Source organism: Microcebus murinus, chromosome 7 (assembly GCF_040939455.1).
Source record: "Microcebus murinus isolate Inina chromosome 7, M.murinus_Inina_mat1.0, whole genome shotgun sequence".
Classification (NCBI taxonomy): domain Eukaryota; kingdom Metazoa; phylum Chordata; class Mammalia; order Primates; family Cheirogaleidae; genus Microcebus; species Microcebus murinus.
The window spans coordinates 61,720,311-61,740,947 of record NC_134110.1 but is presented as its reverse complement, the minus strand read 5'-3'; the positions used below and the strand labels follow the sequence as shown (position 1 = coordinate 61,740,947).

Genomic DNA, 20,637 nt, shown 5'->3' with positions numbered 1-20,637 from the left:
ATAAATTGGGGTAATTTTAATAGTTGATAAATATTAGGCACTGTGGCTCACAAGTTTTGAGATGAGCCTGGGCAACATAGCAAGACCCCACAAAAAATTTTAAAAAGTGGCTGGGGGTGGTAGCTTCTACGTTTTACCCTAGCTACTTGGGAAGCTGAGGCAGGAGGATTCTTTTTTTTTTGAGACAGAGTCTCACTGTTGCCCTGGCTATAGTGCCGTGGTGTCAGCCTCGCTCACAGCAACCTCAAACTCCAGGGCTAAAGCAATCCCGAGTAGCTGGGTCTTCAGGCACAGGCCACCATGTCCGGCTAATTTTTTTTTATATATTTTTAGTTGGCCAATTAATTTCTAATTTTAGTATAGATGGTGTCTCACTCTTTGCTCAGGCTGGTCTTGAACTCCTGACCTTGAGCAATCCTCCCTCCCTGAACAGAGTGAGACTGTCTCAAAAAAAAACCAAAAAACTTAATGGCTACCAGTTTTGTACATAAAATATTATGAACATTTAACAAATACAGATTGGTTCAAGAATTACTATGGAAATCTAAATTCACAAAATGCAATAGGACTGTGCCCTTTTTACATAAAACCCAGACACCCTTGACTTCAACAGTACATTTTTCATGAAACAAGATTCTTCTGTCAGCTACATCCAGTTCAGCACCATTAAGATATTACCTATTTATGCATGTCAATTACAAAGAGAATTAAAATGAAAAAAGCAAAGCCATGCACTGTTTAAGGAATTTTTATTAAAGCAAGAATTTTATAATCCAAATTATGTTTCCTTGCTCAGTTATCAATTCTGTTACTTAAAACAGAACTGACATTCTGAGCTATTCCACAGTAAAGAATTACAAAATTAAAGAAAGGAATGCTTTAAATTTTTGTACTTTGCTGAAAATTCTTTTTCCCAGGGTCTATAAAACATTAATTTGTTTTTATATTTTACTATTTTTTTGTGGTTTTTTTGTTGTTTTTAAATCAATAAGTAATCTAGGACTAGCATTATGTTTGCTAGACCTGGCATTTGCTCGGTACATAAGGTTCAAAGTTTCCTTTCCTTTTTTTATTTATTTTATATTTTGCAATGTTTTTTTTCCATAATATTTAAGTTTTTTCGATGTTTAGATATTTTTCTTCGGTGAAGCACGCACGAGTTTCTTTTCGTGGTCCCTGATCAATCTGTAAATGTAAAAAAAAAAAATTTAAGATGGCCAATACTGGCACTTGTCAGTAGCAAATGCAATGTGCTGTCTGTTTCCATAAATAAAGCTTTGTTGAAACACAGCCATAGCGTTTCTTTACATACTGTCTACGGCTGCTTTTTTACACTGTTAACATCAGAGAAGAGTAATTCCAACACAGACAACATGACCCACAAACCCAAAATATTTCCTATCTGGTCCTTTTATAGAAAAGGTTTGCCAATCCCTGGTCCTGATCCTAGCTGAACACAGCTGTGCAGCTACACCACCCTGTTTCTTGACAGTAATGAAAGGCAACAGTAAAGGCCCATGGACAACTGGTGTAGCCACCACCCAATAAGGAAAGATACAAAACTACAAAAGCCAGGTCCTGTTATAGGCTGCTTAATACAAACTACTGTACAAAATCTTTTTAAAGATTTTTTAAAAGCAAGTTAACACCACAGTAACAGGTAAAATTTTCTTCATTTTGTCTATATTTCTACTTCTCTTTGAAAATTAGCACTATTTACATTAATTGTAACATGAATTTTTGCTATGTATGTTTCAAAATATGCTCAACAAACTGTTATAAAAGAAGCTTAAAATAATTAAACCTAAGGGAAAAACTCACTTTAAACAGTTGGAACACCAGTGGCACTGTTAACTGCTTTCTGGGCAGCCTCTTTAGCTTGGTGGGCTTGTAGTACAGCTACAGCTTCATCAACCTAAAAAAAGAAAAACAAGTTGGCTTATAAAAGCAGTAACTGGAAATAGAGTTTCAAAAACTGATGTACAAATTCTCAACAAACACAAACTCCTTTCCTCAAATGAAAGTGGAAAGAACTGTAATTTTAAAAATCCCAAAGCATTACAACTATATCCATGCCCTTTTGGGCCCATTGCACCACTATCCTACAATTATGAAATCCCCTCACAGTTCTTATTCTCCCGATCAAAAACTAAAAAAAGTTGACAAGTATCAGCACCTGACTGGATCTGAATCCAATTCTCCCACTTACTAGCTATATAAGTGCTAGAAAAATTATTCAACCTGTTTCAGTTTCCCTATCCATAAAATGGGGTAATAGTGTGATGTTATTATGCAGATTTACAATTATTTATAAAAATTATTTATAAATAATTATTAAAATATTTACAAATATTTATAAAGCTCTTAATGTACATGGTATGGATAACGCACTATGTAAATATTCCAGAGAGGTTCCTATAAAAAACCTTAAATATACAGTATAAGAGGCAACTAGACAAATGATAAATTTAAATCACCTTAGAACGGAGAGACTCTGGAGACTCAAGCATATGAAGAAGTTCTGAATTATCAATCTCCAACAACATGCCAGTGATTTTGCCAGCAAGTGTAGGGTGCATGGCTTGAATAAGAGGAAACAGCCGTTCACCTAGAACAAAAACATTTAAAAACTCCTTCAATTAAGACATTTTTGTTTTGTTTTCTTTTTTTGAGACAGAGTCTGGCTCTGTTTGCCAGGCTAGAGTGAGTGCCGTGGTGTCAGCCTAGTTCACAGCAACCTCAAACTCCTGGGCTCAAGCAATCCTGCTGCCTCAGTCTCCCGAGTAGCTGGGACTACAGGCATGCGCCACCATGCATGGCTAATTTTTTTTTTCTATATATATTAGTTGGCCAATTAATTTCTTTCTATTTATAGTAGAAACGGGGTCTTGTACTTGCTCAGGTTGGTTTCGAACTCCTGACCTCAAGCAGTCCACCCACCTCAGCCTCCCAGAGTGCTAAAGAAAATTTTAATGGCACTCATTAAATTGGAGTTTAAGAATCTTATGTATATAGCATATTATGTCCTAATTTCCTATGTCATTCAGAAGAACAGTACAACCCACCACAAGGCTGTTAATTCTAGGCATTATCAGTTTGCCAATTAAACTATGTTACCATTAGGATAAATCTATGCTTGGGCAAAGTTCAAAGTTGTCCTTTTATATGGTTCAAATTTCTCCTCCCCAAAATGGAGTAGGGTCCATGGTAAGTAATGCCCCAATACCCTATCCATTACTACCACTACCCTTCTTTATTAGCTTTCCAGTATTTTAACACATTAACTGCCATGTGAGTTGTATTTAAGTAACACTAGTTTTGAGCCCAGAGCCTTGTAAAGCAAATGTAACTTGCATGTCTCTTCACCTTGGGAGCTCTGAGAACTATTTCAAGTTGCATATAATTAATGCATAGAAAAATAAAAAATAACATTTTTCATTAAATTAGAAATGATCATTTTGTTTCCAAAGTTTTCATAATAAAACACTGTGACATCAAGAAAAAAAATTTTTTTCTAATGTGCCAGTCAGTGTGTTAGTTAGGCAGACCAAATGTGCCATCACAATCATTCGTCAATTCAGATAAATTCCACTGCCCTGTCATTTTTAGGTGCAAAGTGTGTCTAAGATATCTTTATATTTTCTAGTCTTTTTGTACTAACTAGGCAGGAGGACAAAGGTACTTACCCAACATTTGCTTTTGCTCTTGAGGAGGGGCAGATGCCAACATGGAAGCAGTCAAAGGTTCTTGACCTTGTACATGAACAGCAGGCTAGATATAAAATAGGAAAACTCTTAAGTTTAAAGTATGGAAGGCAAATACAAATAGTAATCAATGGACAATCACTGAAGTGATAAAGACTGCCATTTACACATGATTAAGAGAAGTTTAGTGAGTTAGAAATACAGGCTAAGGTAGCTATCAACACCTATATGCTCAAATATGTTCACATTTGATCTAATTTCATTCTTTTTTACCATGACTCTTTTATTTTATCATCAGTTCTGATTGCAGGGTCAGCAAAAAAGCCCAATCTCATAGTCAAACTCAACTTTTCTTCAATCATTTCTTCCTTACAACTAACTACACCAAACAAAACTCTCAAAACTACTGAAGAAATTCAGGGTGGAGACTGCTAGTTGCTTGTCTAATTCCTATAAGACATAAGAAATTTTCATATACTATTTATTATCAGTTAACAAAATGTTCCAGACAGCTTAAGCTTTCATATCATGCAGTTGCCACAAAAAAAATTTTTTTTTGGAGACAGAGTCTCACTATGTTGCCCAGGCTAGAGTGAGTGCCGTGGCGTCAGCCTAACCTCATGGCTGGCAACCTCAAACTCCTAGGCTCAAGCAATCCTACTGCCTCAGCCTCCCAAGTAGCTGGGACTACAGGCATGGGCCACCATGCCCAGCTAATTATTTTCTATATATGTTAGCTGGCCAATTAATTTCTTTCTATTTATAGTAGAGACAAGGTCTGGCTCTTGCTCAGGCTGGTTTTCGAACTCCTGACCTCGAGCAATCTGCCCACCTCAGCCTCCTAGAGTGCTAGGATTACAGGTGTGAGCCACCGTGCCCAGCCTGCCACAAATTTTTTATTTCAACCAAAGACTGTCATTATTGCAAAGAAATCATTAAATCCACACCTGTTGCATGGTAACTTGTGGCTGTGCATTAAGATGTTGTTGAGGATTACGAACTCCAGCAGCATATTTGTACTGTGGAACGGTGCGGACAGCAGGAGTAGCTGCAGCAGCAGCAGCTGCAGGACGTGGACCCATTGTCTGTGTTGACGTATTAGCTAAAAAATAAAAACACAGTTATGTATTTTTATCTTGCTATTTCAAACTGGAGATCAATTTTTTACAGAAAGAGTTAAAACTCACCAACACGCTGTGTTGACATGACTCGTGGAACCTGGGAAGAAGCTGGTCTCATAGTACTAAATGGTGGTCTAGGAGCGGCTGGGCGGATAGCACCGGGCATATTTTGGAATGCTGCATTTAAAGATACAGATATACTTACTGAGTCAAAGTGCTCATGCTACTTTTTAGAGCTGAGGTTCGTACAAAGGTTGAAAGTGACCAAATATAAACCCACTTGCTATTTTCCCAGACTTATCAGATCAGAGCCATCAGTAAATGAAAATATTAATTCATATAAGTACTTATATGTATCAGAAAGGTGATAGATGATAAAATTCCAAGTGCTCCTGGGACACAGCACTGTTTCAACAGGGCAAGACTTAAAATGCCAGGACCCCAATGCTCTTCCATCATTAGAAAGAACAAGATCTTTAAGAAATACTGACTCACTTATTATGAAATTAAGAATTATATCATTCCCAAAATTTTTACAAAGGGAAAAGCCAGTATAGATATCACTATCTCACTAAGACAGGAATGGTGACACATTGTTTTTTTTATGCTAGATTCCCCAAAATAACATCCACGACCATAAGTTATGAAAAGCAACCGTTAACATACCACTGAACTTGAACAGCTAACTTGCCTCATATGTATTTTCAACCAATCCCGACCTTAATTGAGAGGGGGGGTGAAAAAAAAAGGCTTACGATGAGGTCTGGCACCCTGAGCAGTCCAGCGAGGACTTGGTCTTAGTTGAGCAATTTGGCTAGGAGGATAGTATGCAGCACGGTTCTGAGTCTATGGAAAAGAAGGAAGTGAATTGATCAGGTGAAAAAACAAATAATGTAAACAGTAGTGTGTCCTCAAAACATTTCCAGGCCCTCATGTTCAAGCATCTTTTTCCAATTCAGTCATAATTCACATGTCTCCTTAGAATGTTTTCATCTTGAGGCTCCATTATTTTGGGGAGGAGAGGGGACAAAAAACATACTAGAAATGACCAAATATGAAAACCTTTATAAAGTTCTCATTCCTTCCAGAAACCTACCTGTGGGATAGCTGCCATGAAGTAACCTGAAGGAGGTGCTGGCTGGTAGGGGTTGATTACGGGGTTGGGCACAGCTCGTACACTTGCCATTCTCTGCATATACTGGTTAGTGAGGTGAGCCTGGCGCTCTTCTTTGCGCTGAGCTAAAGCTACATACAATGGCTTGGTGGCCACAATTCTACCATTCATTTCTGTAACTGCTTTAGTGGCTTCTTCTGGTGAGGAGAAACATACAAAACCAAACCCTTTGCTGCGACCACCCTCCATCATAACCTATAAAAGAGGAAAAAAAAAAAAAGTTAATGCAATGGTAGAATGAAGTATAAAAAAGAACACTGCCAATCAGAGTTAATTATAGTTATTGTACCAAATAACTAAACTCTGTTAATGCTGTAATCATCTTTTATTTACCCGGAGTTCACAATTTTCCCTTAATACCCAAATATTAAGGGGAAGCTACACATATGCATTATTCTAGCCAACCAAGAGAGCTAAAAGAAAAGTGGAGGTACACAATGGCAATCTTTTAAGATTTTAGATATTTGATGTTAGATTTTTAATATTAAAATTTAATTGCCTAAATATCCCAGTCCTAACAAATGGACTTTCTGGCACCATTAAAAACATCCCTAATGAAATTTTGATTATTCTAGCAATTCAAACCCACAAGATTAGTTTTACTACTCTTTTGAGAAAAAAAGTTGAACCTTACAATATCCACGTTTTAAAATAAAGGTTTCACATTCAAGTGCAAAGGGACCACAAATATTACGGTATTAACAACACTCAATAGGAAGCTTCTAAAACTGACTACAAAGATCTTTTAAATGATCAATGAAGACATACAAAGAACCCCTCAGTAGCCCAGCAATATACATAAGCAATATATAAAAAACTAAACAGTATGCTCATGGCATGGCAACTAAAAAAGTAGCTTATAAAACACAATCCAGAAACATATCCATCCAATTATGGGAACTTAGTACATTAAATTAACATTTTAAAATAGTGGAAAAAGGATAGACTTTGGACTATTCAGTACAAGGCGCACTGGGACAAATGAAAAAAACTAAGGTAGAGTTCATTCATATCACACTGAGAAGTCATTAATTAAGTGCCAGGGGGAAAGTCTGAGTCTGAACATAAATGCAAAAATAGAGAAAATCTTTCTAAAATGATACAAAACTCTTAAGTGAAAGACCATGGAGAAAATATTTGCAATGTAAAACAAATGCTCCCTAAATCAATAAAGACAAACCCCATATAAAAATATACAAAGGTTCAGCATCATGCCCATAGAAAGGAGGAAAAAAAAAAAAGAGAGAAAAATTTAAAAGTATATATACAAAGGAAAGGTGAAACTAGTAAACACTTGAAAGCGTATCACTAAGTCAAAAAAAATACATTTTGGGGGAGGGAGGGAATGGGGATTTATTGAAACCTTAAAATCTGTACCCCCATAATATGCCGGAATAAAAAAAAAAAAAAAAAAGCAACACACGCACACACAAAATACATTTGAGGGGCCAACCACAGTGGCTCACATCCGTAATTCTAGCACTTAGGAAGGCAAGGGTGGAAGGAACACTTGAATGTTTAGTAGAGCAATGGTTCTAACAGTGGAAACGTGAAATCAATCCAAATGTTTATCAATACAGGTACGGTAAAATAAAGTACGGTACAACTACTACATGAATGTCTGGCACTTAGAAAAAAAATACCTGAAACAAATGTGGTCTAGATATACTATTCATGCAGTATGATCCCATTTTCTAAAATACTGTTTATATACAATATAAAAGGTGCTTGAACAAACAGTATGGAAAATAAGCCAGAAGGACACCCAAACTGCAAGGGCTTCTTTCCTTTTTTTTTATTATTGCAACAGCATCTTGTACAGACTGAAAATAGGGGAATGAAGGGGTCACTTTTCACCCTTCTGTCTTATTTGATAAACCTGTTTTCAGCAATTATTAAATTAACATAACGACCTCCTCCTCCAGAATAAATTATTGCCAACCTTTTCACCTCTCTGCAAGCAGTGAGTGATATTACAATCCACAAAGGACTTTTAAAATAGACTTTAAGATTCTATTTGAAAAACATGCCTGCTTTATACACACAGAATAAACTGACAAATACTCAATTTAAACAACTTTCAGTGAACACACTAAGGATAGAGACATTGAGGAATAAACTCTATCACACTTCCAGGTACTCTTAGAAAAGCACAGGCTGAATGAAACATGAGGAAACCATTGCACCTGTATTTTTACTTGTATTCGCCTACCTTGCCCCCTAACATTTCCTCATTCTCATAGAAGCTCCCTTGGAGTGGTCAGGAAAAGCTGAGTAGAAAGACCAGCTACAGGTTCACTGCATATTAGTGAATTATACTTTTTCCTGTGCACTCTTCCCCCACACAAACGAAATTATATACATACAAAACTTTGCATACAGAGGGATTCTTAGACCACGGACACTGGCCAAAGACATCTAGAGTACAGGTTCTTAAATCAAAATTTCAGAATTTGGACTGTAATCCATCCTATACACGTTGTGTTTCTTAATCTCTGGTTCCAAGTAAAAGGTAATATGACCTCTTATCTTTACCTTCATGGGTGCATAGGTGGAGGGGGGGGGGGGAGGCTGAGGTTTAACTACCCAGAATGAATTGTGTAAATGAACAGATTAGAACTACAGTAGTTTCCTAATAATTCACCTTCTTTAAACTAGTAAAATAACTAATTTAACAGTATGGAACAGTGCACATCATGTGAGGATCAAATTATGGTCCTCAAATGCAGCATTCCTTGGGAAAGAGTTCAGAAATCATCATCTGTGGAAGTATACTACCAAAAGTCTACAAGATCTATTTCAAATGAATGTGATGAAGCAAAACCTTGATTTCTTAAAAAAAACAAAAAACCCTGATGTTTTTCTGGAAGAAAACTATTTGCCTATTTGTTTACAAAGTAGGAAAACACTCTAGTGGGTATATTAATGTGAAATTTATATTACACATGGGGATTTTTTGTCTCAAAAAAATGCACCATATGCTTTTACCTTTGCACTAGTGATTGTACCAAATGGAGAAAACTCTTTCCGAAGACGTTCATCATCAATACCATCATCAAGATTTTTCACATAAAGGTTAACACCCTAAAAAGAAGAAAATTATTAGAAAAGGGAAACCATAGTGGTACTTATACTACTATTTTATCCCATGTTTCTTCTCCTATTCCCTTTCTCAAACCCCAGCTACTTGGCAGTAACTGAAATGAATGTAAAATAGGTTTCCTTATTTTTGTTTTATTTTGCTTGTTCAATTAAAAATGAACCTGGTATCTGGTGATCCTATCTTGTTTCATCTGTTCAAATTTGCGCTTAAGTTCCGTCTGCCGTTCCACTTTTTTCTGAGCTCGACCAACGTATATTTGTTTTCCATTGAGCTCCTTTCCATTCATCTCATCCACAGCCTTAAAAAAAAAATCATAAAACTTCCTATTAATAACTTGTAATATATTAGTTCATTTCTTTAACAGTTAATTTTTTAAATTTAAATTTATAATTTTTTTTGAGAATGGGTGTGTGTGTAGAAGGGTGCTGTCTTGGTTTTGTTTTGTTTTTGAGACACAGTCTCCCTCTGCTGCCCTGAGTAGAGTGCAGTCACAACATTGTAGCTCACTGCAACCTCCAACTCCTGGGCTCTAATTGATGCTTCTGCCTCAGCCTCCTGAGTAGTATGGACTATAGGCGCACACCACAATGCTTGGTGGATTTTTTCTTTTTAGTAGTAGTGGGGTCTTACTCTTGCTCAGAATAGTCTGGAACTCCTCTGCTCAAGCAATCCTCCCACTTAGGCCTCCCAGCGTGCTAGGATTACAGGCATGGTGAGCTACCATACCTGGCCCATTTCTTTAACAGTAAATTTTTAAATTACAAAAGCTGAACAAAGATCCATACCAAAATCTTAGGTTTTGGTACAATATAGGTTCTCAATTTATATTTTCCAAACTAATGCATAAAATATAAATAATTGAAAAATAATAAGAACATATATAAAATAGCCATTGGTGTGTACATAAATTTCAACAGGGGATCAACTCAATATCCCTTCTTCCTATTGAATACAGAAAGACCATACTGTATTTAATTAGTAGATTTAAGTCTTACTTTCTGTGCATCTTCATGCCTTTCAAAGCTTACAAATCCAAATCCTTTGGATTTTCCACTTTCATCAGTCATTACTTTCACACTTAAGGCAGGGCCTAAAAAAATTTTTTAAATAATTCAGAGATATTCCATACAACATTTAGTTCATACATGTCAAATTTCAACATACAAAAACAAAGCCATGTAAAAAAAATGGGATAAAAAAATTCTAAGACTCCAGAAATTGATTCCTCCTCCAAGCTTTCCATATCCCAGGCACTTACTTTTCTCCTCTAAGACCATTCATTACTACAAAGTGATACTTGGTATTCCTTAAAAGATACCTCCTCTTTCCATGTAAAAAGTTATGTTTTAAACAGCTATAAAAGTTTTCTTCTATGCTCTAGTCCAAAACAGAGTTGCATTTTTTTACCCAATAATTTTAATTTATGAGAACTGAGAAGTAAGAATTTAAGCCTTGGCCCATCTGATTTTCCATAAGGAGGGGAGGAATAGTACATGGTTGGATCCTTTGGTAAGACACAGCTGAATCACCCTACAGCAGGAGGCATGTTACTGAAGATGTTTTCTCCCATACCCCTCAAGAGGAAGAGATACTTAACTGAGGTGGTATCAGGTGGTATCTCAGGCAAGTGGGGGCATAAGAGGTTAAAAATCACATTTGCTTACAGAGAATTTGGAAGATGCACAGACACAGATAAACTGTTTCTTTTGAATGTGCCTCTGTCCTAAGGCCATACTTCAAATCTTTGCCATGCAAAACAAGTCAAAAAAATATTTACGTATTAGTGGCCAACTCACATAGTTCATTTGGGATAAGTGGCTAACAACAACCAACTTGTTCAAAGGACTGGAGGTTTCAATGTAGCATGTCAGCCTGGCAATAAAGTATTAGATTTCCTAATTCTTTATTATTTGACATACTACAAAAAAGAAAAAAGCCACCTCTAAGTTCAACAAAAGGAAAGCAAAGGGTAAGGTCAAGCAAATCACCTGTAATTTACACTTTCTAATCTGTTATATCTACCTAAAGACAGGCTGGTTTACATTTCATTAGTATCATGTTTTGTAAAGTTACTTTGAAATGCAAGGAAAAACTCTTTTAAGATCCTATGAATCCAGAAGGTTATCCCAAGGAGGTATCACTGGAAAATCTGGATTTTTGGCTTCATCTTTGAAAGTCATTGTTTTAAACTGTTCAAACATGTTACTAAGACTGGCTAGACTAAAAAGCTGGCCAGCTATACTGTCCTGTAACTAGAAACTGCATTCCATGGAAGCTGGATTTGTTAACTGCATACCTGATGAGATGGGATCTATAAGTACATAAATCCTACACCTTAATGCAGCAAAACCTTTTAAAATCTGTTGTAATTACTCAGTCATATCTTAATTGTGATAATCCAATGCTATTAACCTTTAATCTAACCTGCATATTAACTATATACCAGATATTAGGAAAACAAAAAAACTGATAAAAATGAAAATCATGAACTGCATAGGTTTTTATCTATATGCTACTATGTAATATAATGGCCAGTAGCTTAATTTGAATAACTACCAATATTAAGTACTATGTAAGTCTCACCTCATTTACTTTTTTAGTGTAAAGAATTAGCCAAAATTAATGTTGAGTAAATACTCTGAACTTTGAGTGTAAAAATTTAATTCAGACACATTACCAAACTTGCCAAAGAGATCCTTAAGGCGCTCATCATCCATGTCTTCTCCAAAATTCTTGATGTAAACATTGGTGAACTCTTTTGCCCTAGCTCCGAGTTCTGCTTCTCTTTCTTTACGAGACTTAAATCGTCCAACAAATCTAATAAAATATGTAAGGACTGTCACATTAGATTCTATTTTATAAAGTTCAGATTAATTAAGGCTGATGGTTGATTCTGTAACTGTTACCAAAAATTTTCAGAATCTAAACAACCACAAAAAAGGAGCACTTCTTTCTGTTCCCTAGCTAACCCAAGGTTAAAGGTATCACTTCTATCAATATAAATGAAAGTGTGTATAACACACCAATGAAAAGACCTAAAGAAAAGTTTTCATCTTTGCTGTGCCCCTTGCACTTTCTTTGCCACTGTCTAAAAATTTAAACTTCCCAATCCTGGTATAACTTTAGCATTTTCAAAAAAAAAAAAAAAAAAATTAAAAGTGTAATTTTCCCTTAATATAAAAGTAGTAAACTAAACATGTTACAGAATATTGTAATACACAGTAAAATAAAATGGGAAAACCATCTCCCATAATCCCACCTAATATCAGTTTTAGCATAAGTTCTCTATCTGTTCAAAAATATTCATTAGTGAACATACCTATGGTTTTACTTCCTTATCCTCCCTATAACATGGTGGGGCTTCTCTATTTCATAGTCTTCAATGTAAGAATAGTATTTCATTGTGAACATTACAACTTTCTGCTTCTGTAAATAATGCTGTAACTTTTTCTTTTTAAGAGAAAGTTGTCTATTAATATTTTCGTCAGGTTGGAATGTACTGCACCTTTAATAGGCATGATCATATTGCACTATAACCTTAAACTCCTGAGCTCAAGCAATCCTCCTGACCTTAGTATAGCTGGGACTACAGGCACTAGTAATGCTGCAACCTGTATTTGTTCTTAGGATAGTTACAAAAATCACAGTAATTCAAAGGGAAAACAAATGCTCTTGAGATTATTTATACATATAATCAAACCATTTGCAAAGAGGGCTGTATCATTTTTATACTCAAAACAAATAAATCACTTCGGAATCCCATCAGTGTTGGGCATTCTTTATTTTTCCTAAAGTGCTACTGAAAGGCATTTGTGAGTACTAATGATGCTGAGTATTTCTCTCATTTAAAGATGAGAGAAAAGATTTCTAAGAATTAGCCTTGGCAAACACGGTTCATTATTGAGGAGTTGTATATTACAAACTCTTTCCTTAATCATGGAATTGACATAGACCATACTATCTGATGCAGTGATTTATGCATCAACCAGACCTTAAAGAGTAAAGTAGTTGTCTTGAAACCAAAATCCAACTTGCATGCCATCACTGCAGTTTACATATCAACAAGAACCTACATCATCTACAATAAGACCTTATGAGCTGAATTTTCCCAGATTAAGTGAAATCCACTAACCTTGAGGACAAAAATTTTTAGATTTGTCATTTGACAAATCATGAAATCAAATCTGCATCCCAAACTATAGTAGAAATGGCCTTGTAGAATGGGTTTTATCAATGTCAGTAATTTTAAAAGTTTGCAACTTTTAAAATTATGTATACTTCAAGAAAAATCAAGTATATTTCCGGACAGGTTAATCATGAAAACCTGATTTAATTCTGCTTCATTCTTATACTACAAATCAATAAATGAGCAATATCAGTAGTCTGGCCACAAGAGTAGGCTGTGAATTCAGCCCACTGGGTATGTATCAGCTGTCAGTCTGTCATACTAGTATATAAAAGCAGATTATTTTAAACTCCAGTTTCCTTAACTATTAAATGAAGTAATTTAATTAGTACATTAGGAATGACATTTCAGTTTGACTGAATTCCTGACTTTTCAACAATGCACTTATTTTAAGAAAGCTTTATAATCCCTGTTTACCTACCTTCTCCTGTTTTCTCTTGGTTTGAATGTTGGTCAATTATATTAAACCCACTGTCACTTGAATGTTACATTCAATGTGGAGAAAACACAATTATAAAATCAAGATGTAGTTTATTAATTTTCCCTCCAATGTCTGTTAAGAGTACAAATATTAACTTTTAAAATGAAGGATGTGGAACTATTAAAAACAGATCTGAAATATGATTAACGAGATAGTCATACTCACACTTTGCGATCATTTAGAAGCATCCCATTCATTTTTTCAATAGCTCTTTCAGCTGCTTCCTGTGTCTCAAAGTGTACAAATCCATAGCCCTTGGAACCATTTTCATCACAAACCACCTAGGAAAAAATGTATAGCCATTTCTCATTATATGCTATTGACTTAATATTTTCCAGTGTTCAGAGATTATCTGTTAGCTACCTAACCTGAGTATTTGTGAAATAAAGATATCCATTAACAGCACAGTACTAAGGCACTAAACTAAAAGTAGCTAAACACTGTAAATATGTTTGCCTGTCATATTTTTGCTTACCTTACATGAAAGGATGTTACCAAAAGCAGAAAATGTATCATACAGTGCTTTATTATCAATGGATTTGTCCAAATTTTTAATGAATATGTTGCCTACTCCACTTTTGCGAAGTGATGGATCACGCTGAGACCACATGATGCGTACTGGCTTGCCCTTTATAACATCAAAATTCATGGTGTCCAAAGCACGCTCCGCTGCAAGAAAGACATTTTCAGAGTGAATATTACTTCAAAATTCTTACTGACCACTTATGATTATATAAGGTATGGTGGGAGGGAATGGGTGGGCACATGGGTCTGACAGCTGACTTTTCCCCTTTAAACTTCAATATGTTGGGCCTTTTCAATTACACATCTGTCTATATTTAAATTTTATAATGCAAAAAGAAAAGACAAATATCAGAAGCCCCAAATTTCCTATACATGAAAGGATGCCTTATTGCGATTAACTAATGAATTTCTGAAAGAATCTCTTCCCTTAATTTCTAGTCAACATAAAGCCAAGATTCCTTCACATATAATCCATTTAATAAGCAATATAAAAGATTTCAGACAACTATAAATTGATAGTTTATGGATTTAAGCATTTTAACTTCTTCCTATTTGCTAAAATCGGTCATTTCCTTGCTTATTACTAACAATAATTTACAAAAACTAGCCCATTTCTTAAAAAACAAGTTTCCGAGTAGGGGAATTTCAGTGATTAATGATACAATTTCCTATTACCATGTAAAAAAAACAATGAAAGTCTAGAGCAAGATTTGAACCATGCTCTCAAAAACTAAGTCAAACATACTTCATTGCATAATATTCCAGAATTCTTAAAAAATACGAGATCTGCAATACTCACAATTCACTTTTTTTTTTTTTTTTTTTTTTTTTGAGACAGAGTCTCCCTTTGTTGTCCAGGCTAGAGTGAGTGCCATGGCGTCAGCCTAGCTCACAGCAACCTCAAACTCCTGGGCTCGAGTGATCCTTCTGCCTCAGCCTCCCGAGTAGCTGGGACTACAGGCATGCGCCACCATGCCCGGCTAATTTTTTATATATATATCAATTGGCCAATTAATTTCTTTCTATTTATAGTAGAGACGGGGTCTCGCTCTTGCTCAGGCTGGTTTTGAACTCCTGACCTTGAGCAATCCGCCCGCCTCGGCCTCCCAAGAGCTAGGATTACAGGCGTGAGCCACAGCGCCCGGCCCACAATTCACTTTTAACGCTTTCTTGACACATCAATTTTATATCTTTGATCACCAATTTACTTAACTATTTAATCAAGTTATTCTGGACAGTGCTTAAAAATTTCAAAATTCACCTGATTAATTTCAGGGTCTATAAAGGATTGAATTATGTATACTTGTACCATTAAAGAAACAAGTTAAGGCTCTCTAAATAGAAAAATATACCCTTAAGTAAAGACTAGTCCCTAAATATGGGAGAAACAGTCCATTTGAAGTCCTGAAACAATTTCCACAAACTCTATGCTCATGTGAGTACAAATTTTCCAGCCAGTTCCAGTTTCTAGAATATAGTGATAATCAGCTGTCAGCTCATTATCAATTGACCACACCTACTCAGTTCCCCTGGTTTTTTTTTTAGCTGACTTTGCTTGAGCTTCTTTTCAATGAGTCACCTCTTCCTATTAAATTGAATACTGGTCCCTTTCAGAAGCTATTCCACAAGTCCATCAATATAGCAATAAAGAAAGAAAGAAAAAGTAATCCACTAAAAAAACTATCTGGGAAAATGTTAAGTTGCACAGATAGAAGACCAATAAATGGACGATGGGAAAATGCTACCTTCTTTTGAGCAGTTCAAAACTGGTCTACATGTAGACACTGATAATACTTGTAGTGTACTGTAACCATGGCAACCTGAAGTTCAACTTTTCAAATCCCAAGAAATTTTTAAAAATTGGTTTTTTTTATCTAAAAATGTTAAGTTTAGAAAGAGTAACACCATTTTATGGTCTCCGGAATCCATTCTAGTTTTCTCTACCAACTCTTTATATTGTCATTACCACCCCCAAAGTTATCCTCCCTAATCTGACATCCAGTGACACATCTTGCCTAGAGTTGAGGACTGTTATGAAATGGTATTTGGAGTTACTGCTTACAGAGCAGAGGGGCAGGAAACCTCCAGTACAGTTTTACAACTTTTGGCTCCGTGTCACTCAATATTCTGCTCACCCAAAATCTATCAACTTTACCTAGTAAAAAGGTGATCATTAATCTAAATTCTACTGAATGAATTTAATGAAACTGAAGTTTAAATTCCATCCCTAAGACCTTTTTTACTAAAATAAAAAATAATCCCCTTTACTTTAAAATACTTGATATATATTCAAGCAGCCCATTAAAAAAAAGGCGAAACTGGGCCATATTCGCCCAAATTGGGCGAAATTGGGAGTGAAGCTGACTTCTGGAAGTCAATTGATTCAGGTTAAAGAAAAATCCTAGCAACTCATCAGGCCATAGAGCTTTATCTGTTTGCCAAATTTTGTCTTTGTGAATTAACTTCAAAATAAAAACACAAGATTAGCTGCATTCCCCCCATAGATTTCAAGCTCAATTTAGTCTCGGTTAGTTTGTACTCAATCTTCCCCAAGATTTACAGGTATTCTGGACCACTTTTAGAAAGGAGAAACTTTAACCACTCGAATGCTACAGATAAGAACGGTCTAGTTGAGATTACACTAACAAGTAACATTTTACAGCCAAAATTGGCGAGTATGTTTTTAAGAAAAACCCCCCAAAACCACAGGAGCTATTTCAGAAGGGAACAAATAACATACTAAACAAATTGCCAGTATTATGAAACTAAGGCCTAATGATTAAATGATTTAAGTTCTCTAAGAAAACTGGCCTACGATGTAGTCATCTTCCACATCCCCTCCTCCCATCCTGTTAATAGAAGAGAAATGCTTGATCTCAGGGAAAACCCCCAATGCACGTATAATTGGTCAATTGCATTTCTGATCCATCAGTCACTGATGAGTTATTGAGAGTGGAATCACAAGCCTGAGGACCACCACCACATATCACCACATTAACTTTATTCTAAGGCCTTGTGGCTCCCCCAGGCGATTGGGCCAGCAGCAGGACCAGGCCTCGGGCCTGTGAGGTTACAGGGTTCAACACGTGGTATTTTTCGAGCACTGAATCGCACTTCCTCCCGAGGCTGGAGCGCCGGCATGGGACCGGGGTGGCGAGAACGCCTCCACCTCTCACCCGGCACTTGAAGCCCCGAAATCTCGCCGCTACCGGCGGGAGTACCGTGGAAGAACCGAATCTCACCCACCCTCCCATCGCGTCATCATCCTAAAGTTTGAGAGCTTCTGAGGCCGAGAAAATGGTCGCAGAGGAGGAAGTGGCCCGGCGTGCGGCTGCCGGCTGCGCGGGTCCCCGCGGGCACTGGGAACGCGTCTCCCGGTGACCGGGCCGGGGGCGTCGGCGCCCGAGCGTCTCCCTGCCAGAACCCGGGGGTGACATGCCCTCCTGCCTCACTCCCCCCTCCCCCGGGCCCGCCGGCCTAGCCCGCCCGCCACCGCCCGAGCCTCATGGCCGCCCGCCCGCCCGCCGAGCCCGGCGCTCACCGTCCGCCGGCTGCTGGAAGTTCACATATGCGTAGCCCAAGGAGCGGCGGGTGATCATGTCCCTGCAGACCCGGATGGAGAGGATGGGCCCGGCCGGGCTGAACTTCTCGTAGAGCATCGCCTCGGTCACGTCGGGGTGTAGGTCCCCCACGTAGAGCGAGGCCATGGGGTAGCTGGGGGCGCTGGGGTTCATCTCGGCACGGCTGCCCGCAGGGCCACAGGCCGCGACCTTTCCGTGAGAGGAGAGCGAGTGCTGGGGCCGGGGGCCGGAGCCGGGGGGAGGGGAGCGGGGGCAAGCGCAAAGGGACAAAAATCAACCGGAATCGAAAACTACTCAACGGCCGCAGAACGGGGTCGGTCCGCCGCCGCTGGCTGCCGGCTGCCGGCTGGGAGCGAGGGTGGCGGTGTCGGTCCGGGCCGCGGGAAGGCCTCGGTCTCTTGGTTCCTTCTTGGAGCTGCTGCGGGGCGGGCGGGTCGGTCTCGGCTGCTTCACCGGGTTATTTTATAAAAGAGGAAGAAAAAAAAATAAAAGTCTCCGGCGGGGGAGACGCGGATTTTTTGTAAATTTTTTTTGGGTTTTTTAAAAGATTTTTTTAGATTTTTTTTGGATTTTTTAATAATAAATGTGTGTTCCGAGCCCGGAGCACACACTCCGCACTCTCAGCACTAACCGCCGGGGAGAAGGGGAAGCACCGCCTCCTGCACCCTCTACTTATACCCCCCGCCGCACTCGCCCCGCCCCCGCGCGTCTGACGCCAGGGCCCTACGCGAGCGTCAGCGCCGGAGGAGGAGGAGAAAAGGAGGCGAGGGGGAGGAGGGAAGAGAAAACAGGAGGAGGAAAGAGCTGAGAGGAAGGGAGAGGTGGCGGCGGCGGCTGCTGCGGGTGTGGGGGTGGGGCTGGGGCGCAGGGGCGGGGCCTCTGCGCACGCGCCGCGTCGGGGGCGGGGCCCGCGCTGCGTAGGCCCCGTGGGGGAGGGGAGGACCGGCTCGCGGGCGGTCCTCGGAGGAGCCGACTGGGACTGCCCCTCCTGGCACACACCCCGCCCCCACCTCCACCCGAAGGAGCGTTAACCCGTCACCGCGGCGGTGGGCGGTGCGCGGCGCTTCCGGGTTCCTCCGCGCTAACCACCCCTCACGTGCTCAGCCGCCGGGGGCCGTTCCCGCCGCTGCCCGCCCGGCTCCGCTAGCACCCGCCTCCGGGGATGCCGGGCACGAGTGGGCCGGCGTGATCCCCTCCAGGCCCGGTTTCCGAAATGTGCATGGAAGGAGCCAGGGGCGGCTCCTCCTTTCTCCTACCCGGACCGCACTACGAGTCCCAGCGGGCAGCGCCGCCACGCGCGTCGGCCGCAGGAGCGGTGCCTGCTGGGAGCTGGAGTCCCCAACGGCCGCGTCGCTCGCTGACCCCAACTGGCCGCGGGTCCCGGCCGCCCGCTCCGCGACCCCAACCGTCGTGGGCGCCGGACTCCCGTCGCGGTCCCGCGGCGCGTCCGCCGGGGGGAGGGGCCTTGCGTTCCTTGTCCTCCGGTTTTCGTGCCCGACTCTGCTCGGCGTCTGCACTGGATGCTGTGTTGGTCACAGTGGCTTTAATTTGGGGTAGCTGTTTTGGAGGGCTTTGATCGCTTATCATCGTAAGGTGCCAGGTTGGGATCATTGATTCGTGCTGTTTCTGCCAGACATGTCTTCGCGTTATGAAACAGACCTCGAGAAAAATGAGTGTTTTTCTTTACGGTACGAGTGACAACACAGTCACTCGCATATGGCACCACAGCCTTGCAACCAGACAAAATTAGAGAGAGTCTAAGCAGCATAATTTTAAATAAATATTTTGCACATTAGTTGTGGGCTTTAATAGTAATGCGAAATTTAATGAATTGATAGCTGTAAAAAATACCGGATGTAGGAATGACATCACCTCAACATACCAATTCCGCTTGAAAGTAGTGATGTGCTTTTACAGTTTTAAAGCACTTGCATAAACATGCTATCATTTGTTCCTGAGAGCAATCTTGTGTGGGAGGTGGAGCAAGTAGTAGTAATAACTTTATTTTACTGTTAAGGGAACAGTATCAAAGAAGTTAAATGATTGCCCAATTCATTGTTAAATTCAATAAACTTTAATGCATTGCCAACTATATTGCCAGTTATGGACTGGGTACTTTATTTCTGTTCTCATTTAATTAGAATTAAAAACCAGTGGAATCCCACATAAATGCTATTTTACCCCTGTTAGGAAGAGGATAATGTTTTTGAAAAACATGTTGCCTCATGTGCTTTATTAGGCAAAAAAGTAAAACATAGGCTTTTGATTATAAATCACTAATCGTTCAATCTAGTAGAACTCTGTGGTTAAGATCAATCCATCAATATATTCACTGAATGCCTACCAAGTGGAGAATACATATCTGTAAGTAAGGAAGATAGATGGCAGACAACAAAATCCCATCCTTAAGAGATTTATGATGAGTTCTCTGGTAATCATATAAATACAAGCATTAAAATCAGTGCAATAAACATTAAATCCTCATATTTTATCAGGCTGTCACAATTTTTGATTAGATTCTAAATTCGTTTTCTTAAAAATAAGGGTGAAAATTCCATTATTGTAGTTTAAAAGAAAACACAGCTTCATTTTAGTGTTTTCATTAAATTACTGAACAGAAGCGATATGGAAAACTAAACAGCCATAATAGGAAGGATGTTCACAGTAAAAAATGGTGAAGGAAGATCACCTCTGGTAATTTGGAATTTAGATTACACCAAGAGTTATAACTACCAAAAACTGCACAAAATTATTAAAATTAT

At 38.9% G+C, this 20,637-nt stretch overlaps 1 protein-coding gene across 2 annotated transcripts; it reads right to left on the bottom strand.

Annotated features, from left to right (window-relative positions):
* Window positions 1–732: 732 nt before the first annotated feature.
* Window positions 733–18,714, bottom strand: PABPC1 (poly(A) binding protein cytoplasmic 1). 2 transcript variants are annotated; one of them, XM_076005122.1, is made up of 16 exons: window positions 18,175–18,713; window positions 17,836–18,064; window positions 14,245–14,438; window positions 13,935–14,050; window positions 11,780–11,919; window positions 10,098–10,192; window positions 9,263–9,400; window positions 8,988–9,083; window positions 5,922–6,194; window positions 5,581–5,671; window positions 4,892–5,002; window positions 4,652–4,806; window positions 3,687–3,771; window positions 2,478–2,608; window positions 1,822–1,915; window positions 733–1,185 (listed from the first exon to the last, which is right to left on the bottom strand). In XM_076005122.1, exons 2-15 carry the CDS (start codon window positions 18,026–18,028, stop codon window positions 1,823–1,825), a joined length of 1,911 nt encoding a protein of 636 aa, XP_075861237.1. In that variant the 5' UTR covers window positions 18,029–18,064; window positions 18,175–18,713; the 3' UTR covers window positions 733–1,185; window position 1,822. The 2 variants fall into 2 exon arrangements, with proteins under 2 accessions (XP_075861237.1, XP_075861238.1); XM_076005123.1 differs by having other exon boundaries at window positions 11,789–11,919; window positions 17,836–18,714.
* Between the last annotated feature and the right edge of the window lie 1,923 nt (window positions 18,715–20,637).

Bases quoted from the DNA above. Each gene is read 5' to 3' on its own strand.
- PABPC1 (XM_076005122.1), bottom strand. From the start codon at position 18,028: ATGAACCCCAGCGCCCCCAGCTACCCCATGGCCTCGCTCTACGTGGGG. The intron at 9,084-9,262 runs GTTCATTTTTAA...TCTTCTTTTTAG, and splicing joins ATAGGATCACCAGATACCAG to GGTGTTAACCTTTATGTGAA. The intron at 2,609-3,686 runs GTAAGTACCTTT...TTTTTGTTCTAG, and splicing joins AGAGCAAAAGCAAATGTTGG to GTGAACGGCTGTTTCCTCTT.